At 37.5% G+C, this 19,395-nt stretch overlaps 1 protein-coding gene across 1 annotated transcript in view; it reads left to right on the top strand.

Moving 5' to 3' along the window:
• The window catches only part of SMIM14 (small integral membrane protein 14), a 61,411-nt gene that overhangs the window by 29,648 nt on the left and 12,368 nt on the right, over positions 1-19,395 (top strand). Inside the window, exon 3 of the mRNA XM_007449424.1 lies at positions 18,958-19,006. Coding sequence (XP_007449486.1) covers positions 18,958-19,006 — 49 coding nt within the window. The remainder of the gene's footprint in view (positions 1-18,957; positions 19,007-19,395) is intronic.

Genomic DNA, 19,395 nt, shown 5'->3' with positions numbered 1-19,395 from the left:
GCAGTTAAGATTTTACCATTAGTTCCTTTCCATTTTAATAAAGTTCTGTTCATTCACAATTTAAAACTAATTTATTTTCCTGATTTAGTAATGATTTCAGTTAAGGTTCTTCACTGTAAGTAATAGAAGTTTTAGGTGATTTAAGCAGAAAAGGACATATTAAAAAAATATTATGTGGCTCACACTGGATAACCTGGCATGGAAAATGAATAGGATCAAAGGGAATGTAAATGCCAGAACGAACCCATGCTCCAAAACAGCCCAGCCAAAAAGCGGCTGCTCCTAAATTCCAGACTTTTGTGTATCCAACTGTTGATGCAACATCTCCATTTGGACAAATAGTAGACATTTTGTACTTGATGTGTGCATAACTGAACTTTTCTTGTCCCCAACCTTATACTTCTGTCTTCTCTATTTTTTTTTTTTTTTTCTTTTGGCCATGCCATGAGGCTTAGTTCCCCGACCAGGGATTGAACCCGGGCCACGGCAGTGAAAGCACCGAGTCCTAATCACTGGACTGCCAGGGAGTTCCCTGTCTTCTCTATTCACTCCATTATTCTGGTTGCTCAGGCAACAGCTTTTGTGTCATCTTTTACTCTGTTCTTGCAACCCCATGGCTAATGCAGAACCAAATCCCTTTGGCTCAACCTTAAAAGTATATATCCAGAATCCAGCCATTTCTCACACCTCCAGTGAAACACCCTGGTTTAACCTACCATCATCTCTTGCCTAGGTTATTGAAATTAGCCTGCTTGTTGGTTTTCCTGCTTCCACCCTCTTGCCATCTCCATTTTCTTCAACCTTAGTCTCACTACAGGAGTTGAAATGATCTATTTCCGATAAGTCAGGTAATGTTCCTCCTTTCCTCAAAATTCTGCAATAGTTCCCCATGACACTCATAGTGAAAAAAAAAACAACAAAATTTATGTGGCCCTATGTGATCTGTCCCCCTTCACTCCACTGGTTTCCGTTTGCTCACTTTGTTCTACCGTTTCTGGCTGCCTTGCCATTCCTGAAAATACAGGTCACATACAAAGGATCAAGTGTCTAAATGGCTTTAGACTTTTCAACAGCAAAACTGGAAGGCATTAACACAGTGACTTTAAATTCTGAATGGAAATTATTACCAATCCATCATTCTATATCCAACCAAACTATCAAATAGGAGGAGAGTCTTCAAAATTTTTACCTCATGTACCTTTTCTTAGCTGGTTACTAGAGGATGAACTGTTTTTCACCAAGATGTAGGCATAAACCAAGAAAGAAGAGATTTCGAGTGTAGAAAGCAGTAGATCCAGCATATGAGAGAGGCAAAAGTAATTTCCAAGGTGATGGTGAATGGAGATCCCAGGATAATGATAAAGGGACATTCCAGGGTTATAGCTACCCACATGCTTTCTTGATAAAGGAAACTGTATACCCTAACTGCTCACCCAGCCTAGTCCTTCATTAATAAATATGAACAGAAAAACAAGCAAAGAGTTGAAGAAAATAAAAGGACTACAGCGTGGTCGCAGGTACAGCTACATTAGAAGACAAGATGAAATAGTTAGATCCTTCTAATATGAAAAGTCATTATGAATGTATAGCTATAAATGCAGACCCATACAAGTATGTTATGCTGGCCTTAAGTACCACCAGCAACATGATTTTTTGAAATGGTAAAGTTTCAAAGTCACCAAATTCTTGGTAGAGTCATAAACAAAACTAAGTATAGTCTTCCCTTGATTTAAATGTGAAAGTCCAGTTAAATTCCTCAATAATTCTGTGTCGAGTATAACCATCCAAAAAATACTTTGTGTTTTTCTTTGAAATGGACTTAGATTATATTATAGGCTCAAGTTTTTCACTTAGTGCATGTGTGGCAGGACCTTTGAAAGTTAGGGGGGATACAAGCCAGTCACAACAACCAAAGAACTGCCTCTCAGATATCCGGATGCCCTAGTACTGGCACATTTGAGAACCTTTGAATAGGGGGGGAGAATTAGGGTTTATTTAAAAAAAAAAAAAGAGAAAAAAACCAAGTAAGCTGAAGGCAGGCAGGAAGAAAGAAGAGAAGCATAGTTAATAGAAGGCATAAAGTAAAATGTTATGTGAGTGGATTATACTTGCTTATTAATGGAGACAGGTTGGAGTTTTTCAATGCTGTTATTTATCAAGGGAGACAGACACTGAAAACAAAATCTCATAGATAAGTGATAAAAGGAGCAGGGGTGTAGGGGAAGCTGTCCCAAAAGAATGTGATACTCTTAATCTCAGACAAAATTAATTCAGAGCCAAAACAGTTGAACACAGGAATAATACTGACAAAAGAGAGAATCCATCACGTCTGGGACAAACTGTTTAAGTCCCAAACAGCAGAGAATGCAAAAACAATTAGAAATAAAAGAAGAAACATATTTTAGAAGTATCTGAGAAATGTTAGTGAAAGCCATAGAGATGCCTTTGCAGGTTAATGTTAGAGTATGTGTAGGTCAGGATAATGTTTGTAAATGCATAGAAGAGGTTCCAAGGAATATATCTCAGATTCATAACAATGGTTATATTGGGGAGAGTTTGCAAGGAAGGTAGGCACTATTTTAAACCCACAGAAATCCTCTGATGTCGATCCTTCTTTTACAAATGAGGACACTGAGGTTTTCCCAGGTATTGGAGCTGACCAGAGAGTGGCAGAGGCACATTCAAGCTTGGCATTAGCTCCAGGCCCTGTGCTGTTTCTTTGGTACCATGATCTGCTCTGCTTCCTGTCGGTTTCCTTCAGGTACCTTAAAAAAAGCACTATATTTGCAGTCAAGGAGGCGGTAGAGGGATAGGAGAAAACTGTGGGAGAGAGACTCTTCACTGTATTTTTACCTTTTAAAAGTATGAGAGTACATTACCTGTGCAAATATTAACTTAAAAATAAAACTTTGTAAGCATCTTCAGAGGTATTATAAGCAGGACAGTTCTATAGAAAAACTAATAATCACAGACTTTTTCCACTGAAGAATAAAATATTTGAATGCACTGTTATGTGATTTGCAAAGAAAATATATTCTACCATGTTTAGCTTTTTAATAATTTTAATAAGACTGTATTCTTATCTTACCTTTGTTGATTTCTAAATTGGTACAGTTTTTTCTGTTAAAAATATATATAAAAATAGAAAAAACTTGTATGTCTTCTAAGGTTAAATGGACATAAACAGCAATTCAAACTCTTTACTATTGCCTCACCAGTTCTGTGTACGTTTTGATTATTTAACTGCTAAGCTGTACCAGTACAAAGAATATAAATCTGATTTTCATGCATTTTATTGTATTGGGTTGACCAAAAAGTGCCTTTGGTTTTTAAGTAAAAATAAGAGACACGTTTTTCATTTTCACCAAGAATTTTATTGAACAATGTAGCCACTCTTTTGTTCCACTACCTTCTGTCATTTTTCAGCCAACTTCATTCATACTTCCATCTTCCCAAAACTTTTTTTTAAATAAATTTATTTATTTGTTTTTGGCTGTGTTGGTTCTTCATTGCTGTGCGCAGGCTTTTTCTAGTTGCAGCGAGTGGGGGTTACTCTTCATTGCAGTGCACAGGCTTCTCATTGCGGTGGCTTCTCCTGTTGCGGAGCACAGGCTCTAGGCGTGTGTGTGTGGGCTTCAGTCGTTGTGGCACGTGGGCACAGTAGTTGTGGCTCGCAGGCTCAGTAGTTGTGGCTCGCAGGCTTAGTTGCTCTGTGGCATGTGGAATCTTCCTGGACCAGGGCTCAAACCCACGTCCCCTGCATTAGCAGGCGGATTCTTAACTACTGCGCCACCAGGGAAGTCCTTCCCAAACATGTTATCTTTTTGAGCAAAGAACTGTTCCAGGTGCCTTTTACAGTCTTCCAGGGAATGGAAATTTTTTTCTATTAAGAGAATTTTGTAAAGACTGAAATAAGTGGAAATTTGAAGGTTCAATGTCTGGTGAATACGGCAGATGAATCAGAACTTCCCAGCCAAGCTGTAACAATTTTTGCCTGGTCATCAAAGAAACATGTGGTCTTGTGTTATCCTGATAGAATATTATGCATTTTCTGTTGACTAATTCTGGATGCTTTTCGTGAAGTGCTGCTTTCAGTTGGTCTAATTTGGAGCAGTAGTTGTTGGAATTAATTGTTTGGTTTTCCGGAAGGAGCTTATTTAAAATAGAGGACTCCCTTGCAATCCCACCATATACACAATCCAACCTTCTTTGGATGATAACCGGCCTTTGGTGTGGTTGGTGGTGGTTCATTTCACTTGCCCCACCATCTCTTCCGTTCCACATTATTGTACATTATCCACTTTTCCTTACCCGTCACAATTTGTTTTAAAAACAGAACGTTTTCATTACGTTTCAAATGCAGAAATATGGTCAAGAAGGTTTTTTTCTGCTTGACTTAACGCAGAACCCAAACATCAAAGCGATTAACATAACCAAGCTGGTGCAGATGATTTTCAGTGCTTGATTTGGATATTTTGAGTATGTCGGCTATCTCCCGCATGGTATAACGTTGATTGTTCTCAATTAATGTTTCAATTTGATCGCTATCAACTTCAACTGGAGCATCAACCCGACCGTGGAGCATCGTCCAGTGAGAAATCTCCAGCACGAAACTTCACAAACCACTTTTGACAGGTTTGATCAGTCACAGCACCTTCTCCATACACTGCACAAAATCTTTTTTTGCATTTCAGTCGTTTTTACCTTTCTTGAAATAATAAAGCATAATATGCCGAAGCTGTTGCTTTTTTTCTTCCATCTTCAATATTAAAATGGCTACACAGAAGTTCACCAGTTTTGATAAGTCTTTTTTTAAATGCACGCTGATATGAGAGCTGTCACATACAATCTAAAAAAATTGTTTCGAATGAAGTTAAAGACAACTAAGTGCTTACTAGAGCCATCTAAACGGAAAAGAACAAACGAACTTTTTGGCCAACCCAATATATCTGCAATATGGACTTTTAAAGCAAATGACTGTATCACTGTATTCTTATAGGAGTGTTTTAAATGATACCTTATAAACAGTGTTTCAGTTCAAGGTTGGTAAGACTGCAGTACAAAGAATGCCCATTTTGGGGTGCTCATGACAAGTAAAGCTTTACTTATTCTATTGGCATGTTTCCTTCCTATGATTTAATTACACCCTTGGGTTACACAGGTATTAGACTGTTTTTAATGCAGCTGTATTTTGCCAGGTAAGTGTTTTGCCAGGATTTGTTTGCCAGGTTCTGTTTGTCTCAGGAGTGTTCAGGAACATTAAAAAATGGAGGCATTATCTGACATTACAGGCATTTTTCTAACCTAATCTAATACTCTAATTAGAACTTTAATGTTTTACTCATTAAATACTGGCTAAGAAGACTTAAAGAGGTGGATAAGAATATACAGTGAGTCCCTTTCAATTAAAATCAGATATCTTTATCATGTTACATACAGTTCTGTGTTTCATTACTTGTTAACATGGGAATATGCCTATTGATAAATATGGGTTTTTATTGATGTAGTAGTAGAATACTACTAGATATGTAGAAAGATGCCAACACAAAATCATAGTCTAATTATAAATCATTCTTCTAAGTTGTAGTTTTTTTGGTGTGTGTCTCCTCTGAGGTTAGTTTTGTTTTTAAGGAGGTATTTCCTTATAACTGATATATCTAGTTGTTTGGGTTTTTTTTAAATCACTTATATTTCCTTACAGCCATAAAGATGGCCTGGCGAGAGACTTTTCAGTTCCCCATTTGCAGAATTATTCTGTTTTTATCCTCTTGTGCTCTCTTGCCACCTACTTCTCCTGTTCTCCTTGACTGGCTGTCTCTTGGTATACAGTTTCTTCTATTAATGATAGGAGTTCCAGAAAGAGAACAGATGGATTTAGAAATGTGAATTTAGGTTATGCTTTGTGTTTTTCCTCCTTTCTGTTGTAAACTAAGGTTTGGAATGCAGATAATCCCCCTTTTGTTTGTTTGTTGAGCTCTGTATTTCAGCTCTAATCTAAACCATGTAACTGAAACTTCTGCATCTCTAATTTACTTACATTTGTTTCCGTATTAAAGTACTGTAAGCACGTGATCTGGGAGATCATTGGTCAGATTCTCCTTACAAGCCTGAATGCCTTGTAAATTGTGACTAATGTCCACTGTATTTAAATAAGTCACGTTAAGTAAGACCTATTATTGGCCTTTTCCTGGAAGATGTATGCCTGAAAAGTTTCTTGAGAAACTTCTCTACCCAGCAAATATATCTACTGCTAGTATCTTTTCCTATTAATTTATATTTTTGTAAAATGTTTATTAATATGAATAATATACTGATGTTTTTTCACAAAATCAATACATTAAAAGTAAGACCAAACTTCTCACTCACTTCTCTATATCTGGCATGTTCCTACTTCCCTAGATGAATTTGGTATGCACCTTCCCAGATCTTTCTCACAAATAAACATTTAGATACTATGGTATATGTATTTTATCCCCAATTTAATATTATTTAGCAAGTCCAAGGAACAAAGGAGGGGGACATTATTTTACAGAGAAAAAGGAGTAAGTTGGGAGGGGTGGTTTTGAACAAAAGCCCATTGGAGAAAAGTGAGAGCTCAGGGTGATGATGGCTTCTCATTGGCTGAGTTGCTGGGGTAGTCAGTTTCTTGTAGGAGATGCAGTGTACATCTTTTCCTGTTGGGGCCTGTGATTGATGATCTTCTGTTGAGGTCTGTAATTGACAGTTCTTCTTGTAATTGACATCAGGTTGTACTGTGTGAGGGGACCACCTTCTGGCCTCCTTCACAGAAGTGACGTTATGTTTTATTTAAAAGATGAAATAGCGGACTTACCTGGTGGCGCAGTGGTTGAGAGTCCGCCTGCCGATGCAGGGGACGCGGGTTCGTGCCCCGGTCCGCGAAGATCCCACATGCCGCGGAGCGGCTAGGCCTGTGAGCCAAGGCCGCTGAGCCTGCACGTCCGGAGCCTGTGCTCCGCAACGGAAGAAGGCCACAACAGTGAGAGCCCCGCGTACTGCAAAACAAAACAAAACAAAACAAAACAAAAAAGATAAAATAGCTAGTGCATGTCCTCATGGCACAAAATTCAAGCAGTACTGTGTCGAAATGGAAAAGTAAAAATCTCCCTATGTTCCCCAGCCTCTCATTGCCGCTTCACTGATTTTAAGCTATTTACAATTTCTCTTATATTCCCGTTATTATGGCTGTATAACAAATTACCCTAAAACTCAGTGGCATAAGAAAAACCTTTTAATTAAGTTAACAGACTGTGTCTAGAGTTCATACAGAGCACAGTGGAGATGGCTTGTCTGCTGCATAATGTCTGGGTTCTTAACTGGACGACTGAGAGGCTGGGAGCGAGAAAAGCATCTGGAGGCTTGCTCACTCACTGTCTGGCAGTTGATGCTGGCTGGTGGCTAACTAGTACTGTCAGCCAGAACACCTACATACGGCCTTTTCATGTGGCTGCTTGGCTTCCTCACAGCACAGTGGCTTGGTTCCAAGGGCAAGAAGCATCCATCCCAAGAGAGGATGGGGGAGGGAAAGAACCATGCAGCCTGGATACATTTTATAACCTAGCCTAAGAAGTCACGTACAACACTTCTACTATACTTCTGGTTGTAGCAGTCCTGAGCCTGCTCAGCTTTAAGAAGAGGGGGAATAGACTTCACCTCTTTTTTTAATTGAGGTATAACTGACAAATAACATTAGTATCAGGTGTGCGACTTGTATATTTGGGGAAATGATTGTCACAGTAAGTCTAGTTAACACTTGTTACCATACACAGTTACAATTTTTTTTCTTGTGATGAGAACTATGAAGATCTACTCTCTTAGCAACTTTCAAATATGCAATATGTTATTACTAACTATAGTCACTATGCTGTACATTACATCCCCATAACTTACATTATTTTGTAACTGGAAGTTTGTACGTTTTGACCCCCTTCACCTATTTCACTCACCTCCCAACCCCCCCACCTCTGGCAACCACCAATCTGTTCTCTGTATCTTTGAGCTTGATCTTTTGTTGTTGCTTTAAATTCCTCATATAAGTGAGATCATATGGTATTTGTCTTTCTCTGACTTATTTCACTTAGCATAATTCCCTCAAGGTCCATCCATGTTGTCGCAAAAGGCAAGATTTTGTTCCTTTTTAGGCTGAATAATAATTCCATTATATTGATATATATATATATGATGGATATATGTGAGGTGATACCTCATTGTGGTTTTGATTTGCATTTCCCTGATGATTAATGATATTGAGCATCTCTTCATGTACCTGTTGGCCATCTTTATGTCTTCTTTTGGGGAAAATGTCTATTGAGATCCTCTGCCTATTTTTAAATCAGATTGTTTATTTGGCTATTGAATTATATGAGTTCTTTATGTATTTTGGATACTTAACCCCTTATCTGATATATGATGTGCAAATATCTCCTCCCATTCAATAAGTTGCCTTTTCATTTTGATGATGGTTTCCTTTGCTATGCAACAGCTTTTTAGTTTGATGTAGTCTCACTTATTTGTTTTAGCATTTGTTTCCTTTGCTTTTGGAGTCAGATCCAAAAACTTATCACCAAGACTGATGTCAGGGAGCTTACCACCTATGTTTTCTTCTGGGATTTTTATGGTTTCAGGTGTTACATTCAGGTCTTTAATATATTTTGAGTTAATTGTAAACCATTTTTGAGTTAGGAGACTCCACCTCTTGATGGGGAGTGGTAAGATTCTGGAAGAGCATGTGTGGTTAGAAATACTGCTATGACCGTTTTTAGAAAATACAGTCTGCTATATATCTCTTTCTAGAAATTTGTTTTCACATAGAAGGGATCATAGTATATTTACATTTCTGCAACTTGTTTTTTTTTCACTTCATTTATTTTTTCATATTAGCAAATTTCTTAGTTCGGGTTTTTATAACAATACTGTAGACTGGGTGGCTTATAAGCAACAGAAATTTATTTCTCACAGTTCTGGAGGCTGGACGTCCAAGATCAGGGTGCTAGCATGGTTGGGTTCTGGTGAGAGCCCGTCATCCAGGTTGCAGATCTTGTATCCTTATATGGTGAAGAGAGGGCAAGAAAGCATTCTGGGGTCTCTTTTATGAGAACACTAATCCCACTCATGTGGGCTCCACCCTCGTAACCTAATCACCTCTGAAAGGCCCCACCTCCTAATACCATCACATTGGGGATTAGGATTTCAAAATATGAATTTTGAGGAGACTCAAACATTGAGTCCATAACAGCAAATCAGAGTCAGCCTCATTTTCAAGTATCATGGTATTGGAATTTTGTCTTTCCTTTTAATGATACTTGTAATATGTGAATATCTAAATTACGGACACTTGAAATAATATAGAAATACAGAGCAAAATGTCAGAGTCCCCCTTCCTCTTGCCCCCCACTCGCGTATCCCATTTCATGACATTTATTTCTCTCTTAGCCAGAGGTTGCATTGAGTTTGTGGACAGTCATGTATCTATATCTATATCTTTATATATAATCAAAATAGACTGTACCATAAAGGTATAGCATATGAGTTATGTTGTTGTCAGTGGCCATAAATTACGTGATGACTTTTGGTTCAATAAATTAATTAAACTCAAATTTAGAAGGTATTTTTGTAGGATTTGGGAAAGTATATGCATATCATTTGGGCACCCTATTAGTGTTAGACATTCAAAAACTATTTTCAAAATACTCAGACTTGGGCTTCCCTGGTGGCGCAGTGGTTGAGAGTCCGCCTGCTGATGCAGGGGACACGGGTTCATGCCCCGGTCTGGGAAGATCCCACATGCCATGGAGCGGCTGGGCCTGTGAGCCATGGCCGCTGAGCCTGCGCGTCCAGAGCCTGTGTTCCGCTACAGGAGAGGCCACAACAGTGAGAGGCCCGCGTACTGGGAAAAAAAAAAAAAAAACAAAAAAAACTCAGACTTGCCTTTAACCTGATTATTTGAAGTCTTCAGGCTTAAATGTACATAGATTATTGTGGTCCTTCCAAGTTATTGAATATTTTTGTTAATATTGTAGGAAAATATGTAGAGATGCTACTTAGTCATTAAGAACTAAATGTGATCAAACAACCCAATCGAAAAATGGGCAGAAAACCTAAATAGACATTTCTCCAAAGAAGACACACAGATGGCCAAAAGGCACATGAAAAGATGCTCAACACTGCTAATTATTAGAGAAATGCAAATCAAAACTACAGTGAGGTACCACCTCACACCGGTCAGAATGGCTATCATTAAAAAGCCTTCAGGGAATTCCCTGGTGGTTCAGTGTTTGAGACTCCAAGATTTCACCGAGGGCCTGGGTTCGATCCCAGGTTGGGGAACTAAGATCCCACAAACCACGTGGCATGGCCAAATAAATAAATAAATAAGAAGAAAAAATAAAAAGCCTTCAAATAACAAATGCTGGAGGAGGGTCTGGAGAAAAGGGAACCCTCCTACACTGTTGGTGGGAATGTAAATTGGTGCAGCCACTACGGAAAACACACAGTATGGAGGTTCCTCAAAAAACTAAAAATAGAGTTGCCATATGATCCTACAATCCCACTCCTGGGCATATATCCAGACAAAACTATAACTGGAAAAGATACATGCACCCCAGTGTTCATTGCAGCACTGTTTACAATAGCCAAGACATGGAAACAACCTAAATGTCCATCGACAGATGAATGGATGAAGAAGATGTGGCACATACATACAATGGAATACTATCCAACCATAAAAAGAATGAAATACTGCCATTTGCAGCAACATGGATGGATCTAGAGATTATCATACTAAGTGAAGTAAGTCAGAAAGAGAAAGATACCATATGATACCACTTATATGTGGAATCTAAAATATGACACAAATGAACTTACCTACAAAATAGAAACAGGCTCACAGGCATAGAGAACAGACCTGTGGTTGCCAAGGGGGAAGAAGGGATAGGGGAAGAAAGGATTGGGAGTTTGGGATTAGCAGATGCAAACTATTGTGTATTGAATGGATAAACAACAAGATCCTACTGTATAGCACAGGGAACTATATTCAATATCCTGTGATAAACCATAATGGAAAAGAATGTGAAAAAGAATGTATATATATATATGTATAACTGAATCACTTTGCTGCACAGTAGAAATTAACACAACATTGTAAATCAGCTATACTTCAGTAACATAAATTTTTTTAAAAAAGAACTAAATGTGATCAGATATTGTTAGGTTTTAGCTGTCTCCCAGTTGAAACACTGGGCTTCCTCAGTGGTGTGATTATGCAGGAATAATTGAATCGAATGTACTTTGTATTTTGTCATTTCTTTAAAATTCCGCTCCTGTAATTTGGCAATGTATATCAAAACTTAAAGTATACATACCTTCACTATAGCAACTCTACTCCATATTCTAAAGAGATTAATCAAGTGCGTAAGAACGTATTTATATGAACATTCACCACAACATTGTTTTTCATGTACAAATTTGGAAATGATACAATTAAATGGAATGCTGTGCAGTATTAAAAATTAGGGGGAGCTGGGTTTTGGCAGTCTAAGGTTATTTCAAGCTAACCTGTTACTGTGAGCTGTGTGAGGTCTGGTCAGAGGACATTGACCAACTGTTTAACCCCTGATTTGAAAGTACTTTTTTGTTATTGGTTTTGGAATTTCACTTTTTGAAAAAATAGTAGTGATAAATACGAATAGGCTTATTTGTACAAACAGGCAGCCCTTTCCTGCATATTGCTGTAATCCAAAAGCATTCTGTGGGCCTTGACCTGAGTTTTTATATACATTTTATATTTAATTTTATATAAGAATTATGTCATTTAATCCTCACAATGACATTAAGGTTGGTAACAGATTGTATTTATCTCTTCTATAGTTTGAAACTCTGCCTAAGAAAGTAACAGACACAGAATTTGAAACCACATACCTCTGACTTTAAAGCTTCTCTTTTGAACCACTGTTCTGTACCACTGTTTACCAGTCCACAGGTAGACCCGGTGCATGGGAAAGAAGAGCACCTCCAATATACATGAGGTGCTTGAGCAGACATAGAAAAACAGCAGATAAGTTCTTGTTTAGGTACTGTCTTAGTTTGCTCAGGCTACTCTGGAAAAATACCACAGACTGGGCAGCTTAGACAACAAATAATTATTTCTCACAGTTCTGGAGGCACTGGGAAGTCCAAGATCAAGATGTTGCCAGATTTGCCAGGGTGATTTGGCTCTTTTCTTGGTTTTCAGACAGCCACCTTGCTGTACCCTCACATGGCACAGAGAGAATGACGGCTCTGGTCTCACCCTCTTCCTATATGAGCACTAATTCCATCATGGTGGCTCCACTCTCATCTAAACCTAATCACCTCCCAAAGGCCCCCACCCCCAAATTCCATCACTTTGGGAATTAGGGCTTCAACATACGAATTTGGAGTGGTGGAGGAAACACGAACATCCATAGCAGGTACCTTTTGATAACTCCTAAGAGAGACTTCCTGTTTTTTGTAATTTTCTTCAAAGAATTTCTCCAAGGTAAGCTTCCTCATAGAAGTTCCATTTTTTGTCATTAGAGTCTTATTTTGATCTATATTTTTTCCATCAGCCTCTGACAGCCAAGGTTCTATATGAGGCTTCCTGGATATCCTAAGAGACTATTTTAGGTTCTACATTTTCCCTAATAGGAAATCTCTGTGCCAAGACTCTTGTATTCTTTAAATCTCTGTTTTCTACCTTTTTCCCCAAGGAAGAAAAACATTTCTTCTAATCATACTATGTTGTCTCTTCGATTTTGAAGCTAACTCATCTAAGGAACTTTACATGGCCATCCTGGTTAGGTGGGGAAGATCCCAGATCTTCCCTGGGATCATGGGATCAGTGTTAGCATGAAGGTTTACTTAGGCAGCAACCATTGGCTGTAGATAGTCCACATGTGGTTCCCGCCACTCCACTGTAATACAGAAAATATTTGAAGTTTATGGCTCTATCCTGTAGATACTGCCATGCCTGTTTCCTTCATTTATTATCCTTGGTTTTCTTTTTTTTTGATTGAAGTATAGTTGATTTACAGTGTAGTGTTAATTTCTGCTGTATAGCAGAGTGATTCAGTTATATATATATATATATATATATATATATACACATTCTTTTTCATGTTCTTTTCCATTATGGTTGACTACAGGATTTTGAATATAGTTTTGAAAATAGTAGGACCTTGTTTATTGGTTTTCTTTTAGTTATGTTTGCTTTCATAAATGGTTTCCTTTTGGAGTAGCCAAAATCAGCATCAGTAGTCGCACTGTATTCCTCAAATAAGTCAAGAGAAAACTGAGATGCACTGTAAGTTAGGTCTCTCTGTTTAAAGAGTTCCATCAAAAGACTCTCTCGTTTTACTAAATGTGTTTTTTTAATTCTTTAAAGACTATAATTTACCCATCGTAAGTGTTTGAATCTGACATACTGAATATATATTCCAACACGCTGGTTTGGGTAAAACACTAATTCCTGGACTAGAAATGTGCTCATGATACTTTGGCACCTTATTATTCAGAGCCTGCAGCATCATCTGCTTGTGAACATGTAGAGTGTAGCCAGGAACCCATAGGAGATCAGCCAGAAGAGCAGGATCCAGCTCCCGCTCTTGGTGGAATGTCCCAAAGATTCACTGCAGCTTGGGCTAGAGATGGAGTTCTTCAGTCAGCCAGGCTCCCAGTGAATAATTTCTTCTCATTCTTGGTCGTGTGTGTGTATGTGTGTGTGTGTGTGTGTGTGTGTGTGTGTGTGTGTGTATGCATGTGTGAAGGCACTTTTTAACAATTTTCTTAAAGCAAAAGGGCTTCTGCCTGCATGGCATGAGTTATAATTTGACCTGCTCAAAGTCGTAATTTGACCTCCCACTCTGTGGTTCCCCTTACCTAGAAAAAAATCATTTATGAACCAATACAGCTACCACATAAAGCTGACATCATTTCTATATTTACCAATTGTGAGTGAATTAGTTTTCTAGAAACTTGTATAGCAGGACAAATTGTACATTACCGTTTTTTATCATAGTCCCAAAGGGAAGCCTACTCCTTCTGGTGACACCTAAAGGGAAAGAGATCTCTTTTAGTGCTGAAAGAAAACATTGGCTGTGTTAATCTTAGAGGTTATTAGGTAATTACGTCTATGGTCATTTTCACTTTACTCTGAATTTGCTTCAGTTCAGTTTTATATCAGTTGATTATCAACTCACTGGAGTATTCTGTAACCATTCAAAATTGTGAAAAAAAAATTGTGGATGGTTACACAGTGTTTCATGCTAATGATATGTTAACTAAAATTATGATATAAAATTTTGTATGTTGTAAAGTAGAATGGAATTGAGATTAAAAATTTAGACTCTGGAGTTAGTATTGGATATGTTAGCCAACCTCTCCCAAACACGTTTCTTCATCCATAAAGTAGGAGTTATAACACCTGCCTCCTGCCACTGAATGTGAGGATTAAATAAATTAAAGTTCTTAGTATAGTCCCTACCACATAAAAGTTTCCAGTAAATACTTGTTATTATAATGATTGTAATTATATGAAAGTATGCATATTTTAATGCTAGAAAACATAATGATAATTGTACTAAGTCAGTGAATTAATCCACATTAATTTCTAAGTATTCTGTAATTTTATTTTTATTATAATGTAATATAAATAATGAATTATTTAAATTACAATTTAAAGTAATATAATTTATAAATTTATCATTAAAATATATTTGTATTTAAATGTATTTCTAATGTGATAATAAGAAGGTACCCCTATTCCACATTGATAAAACATATAGGTATCTGTTATACGTCTTAGAATTGGAGGCAGTCAGACTAATGCCAATAACAGAAAACTATGCTGATTTGTGCATATCTAGAGAGCATTTGGTTCTGAGGTTGACTAAATACAGCAGCTAAGTAATACTGCTTACACGCCCCAGCCACAGTAGCCTTGTGGTTCCTCAACACCAGCTCGCAGGCACCTTTTCATGTAGGGGCCTTTCCTAGTTGTTTACTTTGTCTGGAATTCCTGAATGCTCATCTCCTTGATCTTTTACTGCTATTATTGTGTAGATAGTCGCTTAAGTGTTACTGCCTCTGTCTGCCTAATTTAAAGTGGCTACTGGACTGCCACTGTATGCCATCCTACTTTCTCTGTGTGGCTCTCTGACATTTTTATAATATACTTGTTAATTGTCTGATTTCCCCCCCAAGACTGTATGATCCATAAGACTAGAAACTTTGTCCTTTTCAGAAACTTTGTCCTTTTCACACCATATCCTCAGTACCTGGAACTGTACTTGGCATGTAGTAGGCATTCAGTAAACATTTTGAATGAATAAGTAAATGAACGATTGGTGCATTATAACTAGACATAATTAATGAGCATCTCACATTTCTAAATGAACACTGTTATATAGCTACACAAAAATACTTGTTTTTTCTCATATTTCATGGGTATTTCCTAGATGTCTTTAGCTGGTTGTCATTATCAGTAGTGTTGAGTAATTTAAGGGCCAGATAGTAAATATTTTAGGCTTGGAGTCTCTATGGCAACTACTAAACTCAGCTGTTGTAGTGAAAGCAGGCATAGACAATATGTAAACAAATGAGTGTGGCTATGTTTCAGTAAAACTATTTATAAAAATAGGCCTCCAGCCTACAGGTTTTAGTTTGGTGACCCTGGCTATAGACTGCAAACCCACTGCAAGGGTGTGGGGTGAAACCCAGACCTGCCAGCATCACAGGGAGGTCAAAAACGAACACAGTGAGCATCTTATCTGGTAGACCCACATTGAGGAAGGAGGATGAGACTGATGGAAGCATGAAGAAGAAGCCTAGAGCTGGTGGTGTGGCCCTCCATGGAAGTAGATTTGTGAGGAAATGGATATATAAAGACTTGGGGGCTCTTCACATGGAAATCATGTCATTTGTAGATATCATTGAGCTACAGACAGCCAACAAGTCAGACCTGAAGACAAGGGCATCAGTTCAAGTAGAGCTATAGCCAAAAGCCAGGGCTGGCACTTGAGTTACGTAATGTACAATGAACTGATAATTCATTGGTCATTTCGATCACAGCTGTAGATTTTGGGATATGCTGTGTGATTGCTAAATACTAAACCCAAGAAAGTTATTTTTACTCCTTATTTGATATCTTAAGTAATTAGATAGTACTTGTTCAATCCAAAGACCTAATAAATCTTTTTGTTTTACATTCGCTACAATGCTACTTAGAGGTGGAAGAGTAATGGGAAAAGATATATATGTGCTTATAAAAATGAAAGGACATCTCTGGAGAGATTCACAAAAAAACCTGAGTGCTGTGGAGGCTGAAGGACAGAAGAGAGCAAGAGATTTGCATAGAGTATCCTTTTGTACTTTTGAATTTTGTACTGTGTATACGTATTACTTATTGGGAAAAAATTAATAAAACTTAAAGTATATGTGAAGTAGGAGGTTCATTAGGTCTGATTTGTGACCCAAGGATCTAGTAATCTTTTTTTCAATTTCTTTAGAATGTGTAATTTTTTACAATATTATTAGCTATAGTCACCATGCTGTACATTACATTCTTATAACTTATTCATTTTTTAATTGGAAATTTGTATCTTTTGACCCCCCTTCACCCATTTTGCCCACCCTCCTCCCCCTGCCTCAGGCTACCACCAGTCTCTTCTCTATATCCATGAGATCTTTGTTTTTAGATTCCACATATAAGTGGATCGTACAGTATTTATCTTTCTCTGTATGACTTATTTCACTTAGCATAATGCCCTTGGGGTCCATCCATGTTGTCACAAATGGCAAGATTTCATTCTTTTTTATGGCTGAATAATACTCCTCTGTGTGTGTGTGTGTGCGCACGCGTGCATGTGTGTGTTTATCCATTCATCCATCAGTGGACACTTAGGTTATTTCCATGTCTTGGCTATTGTAAATAATGCTACAGAAAACATGGGGCTGCATTTATCTTTTCAAATTAGTGTTTTTGTTTTCTTCGGGTAAATACCCAGAAGTGGAATTCCTGGATCATATGGTAACGCTACTTTTAATCTTTTGAGGAACCTCCATACTGTTTTCCATAGTGGCTGTTACCAATTTATATTCCCACCAACAGTGCACAAAGGTTCCCTTTTCCCACGTCCTTACCAACACTTGTTATTTATTGTCTTTTTGATAATAGCCGTAGAATGCATAAATTTTTAAGGAGGTTTTGGATTGATTCTTTGCATATTTAGGAAGGTTTAAGTTACCCAGCATATTTTTACATTAATTAAGATCTGTTTTCCCATTCTAATTCAAGTAGAACTACTTTGGGGACTTCCCTGGTAGTCCAGTGGCCAAGATTCCACGCTTCCAATGCAGGGGGCCGGGGTTCAATCCCTGGTCAGGGAACTAGGTCCCACGTGCCGCAACTAAGAGTTTGCATGCCGCAACTAAAGACCCCACATGCCACAACTAAGACCTGGTGCAGCCAAATAAATAAATAAATATTTAAAAAACAAAAACCAAAAAACAAATAGAACACTTTTAGTGGTATACACCAAAGCAAGCCTGATCATCTTAGAGAACAACTTACAAGATGATTTGTTCTGTTAATTCCAATATTTGTTTTAGATGAGGTTATAATTTGTTTGGCACAGTAATAATAATAGCTAACGTTTCTTCTTTCTTGGGTGGTTACGACATTTCATATGCACTGTGTATTTTAATTCTCACTTGTACTCAGATATAGGTAATATCATCCCCATTTTACCAGATGAGGAAACTAAAGCTTAGAGGTGTTAAAGAATTCACCCAAGGTCTTGAAACTCTAGAAAGTTGCAGAGCCTGACTTTAAGTCAAGATCTGCATTTTTGCAGAGCCCATGCTTAACCAGCTAAGCACGACTGCTCTGTAGTTGCTTCCCCAAACAATTGCAGGTTATGCGTTAACTGCTTTAATGGAGAGGGGGTGTCATTATAAAGTAATGAGGCTGAATTGAAAAGTTGCATGTTCATTCAGTTTACTGTGTATCATCTCTTTTAAGATTTATGAGATTATCATTTCTCAACATCCTAAAAGCCCTCAGCATAGGGTGAACATTCATAAAAGGATGATATATGTTTATTGATAGATGGGTTTTTACTTTTCACTTATCTTTAAAATTCATAATCATATGGTTCCAAAATTAAATTGTATATAAAGATAGACATTGAAAACTTCGGATCCCTTCTCATCAGAGCCTACTGCATTCCTCCATCCCACCCCCAACTCCTGTGGTATCATTTTTATTAGTTTCTTCCTTGTCTAACCACTGTTTATGTAGATGTAAGCAAAAAGGAAAAAAAAAATGCCTTCCTTTCAAAGGTGCATTTTCTACAAAGAGAACCTATTTTTTCTATTAGAAGCAGAGGCTTCTAATTTTCAGGGAGAAAAAAACCTTATTAACGAAGTTTACTCTTTTTCTAGTAGCTCTCCTCTACAGTTAAGTGCTTTTCCTTTGGGAAGTCTAATAACATATGGCAGCAGGAGTTTCTGTCACAGGTGACTTTTTATTTTTTTTTTCTGAATTTTAAATTTTATTTTATTTATTTTTTATACAGCAGGTTCTTATTAGTTATCTATTTTATACATATTAGTGTATATATGTCAATCCCAATCTCCCAGTTCATCCCACCACCACCACCCACCCACAGGTGACTTTTAAAAATTCCTAATTTAAATAGGTGAATTGCACTAGATCACAGTATATTTGAATATTATGTTGAGGAGAAAATAATCCCCTAAAACTGAACAGCCCCTCAATATATTCTATGTTTTTATCTGATTTTGAAGGTATGATATATACCGTAGTAGCATTCATTAAAAAGCAAAACATGATCTTTCTAATAAATAGTATCCATTTTTGGTTAAGTCCAGTGGCTAACTTTCCTTTCTTCTTATTCATTGTAGTTGAGGCAGTCCCAGTCCTACTGCACAGACACAGAATGTCTTCAGGAATGTAAGTAATGATGGGACAGGAGGAGGCTTGGCATTGGGGGCAGAATTAGAGACCAGAATAAGACTGAATTTTTTGCCAGAAATTATTCTTACAGTTTGCCCTTTAAGGAAACGGTTCTTAGTAATGTATTTCCTACTTAAATATTTAATTTTTTAACTTAAAAAATTGTGGTTTTTGGTCCTGCCACAAAAACAAAACCTGTTCATTGAATAAAATTATAAAATCACAGATAAGAAAAAAAAGAAAAGGAAAAACTTCCAGAATAATAAAAGGTGACCACTGTTAACAACTTGGTGTAAACCCTTCCAAGACCCTTTTTTGGGCAAACACACGTGGAAAAGGGCACTTCTGGCTTGTTGAACTGAACACCGAGGCTGCTAGCACAAACC

The sequence above is a fragment of the Lipotes vexillifer genome, unplaced genomic scaffold (assembly GCF_000442215.2).
Source record: "Lipotes vexillifer unplaced genomic scaffold, Lipotes_vexillifer_v1.1 scaffold153, whole genome shotgun sequence".
NCBI lineage: Eukaryota > Metazoa > Chordata > Mammalia > Artiodactyla > Lipotidae > Lipotes > Lipotes vexillifer.
The sequence above is the reverse complement of the archived record's forward strand: the minus strand, read 5'-3'. Positions and strand labels throughout refer to the sequence as shown.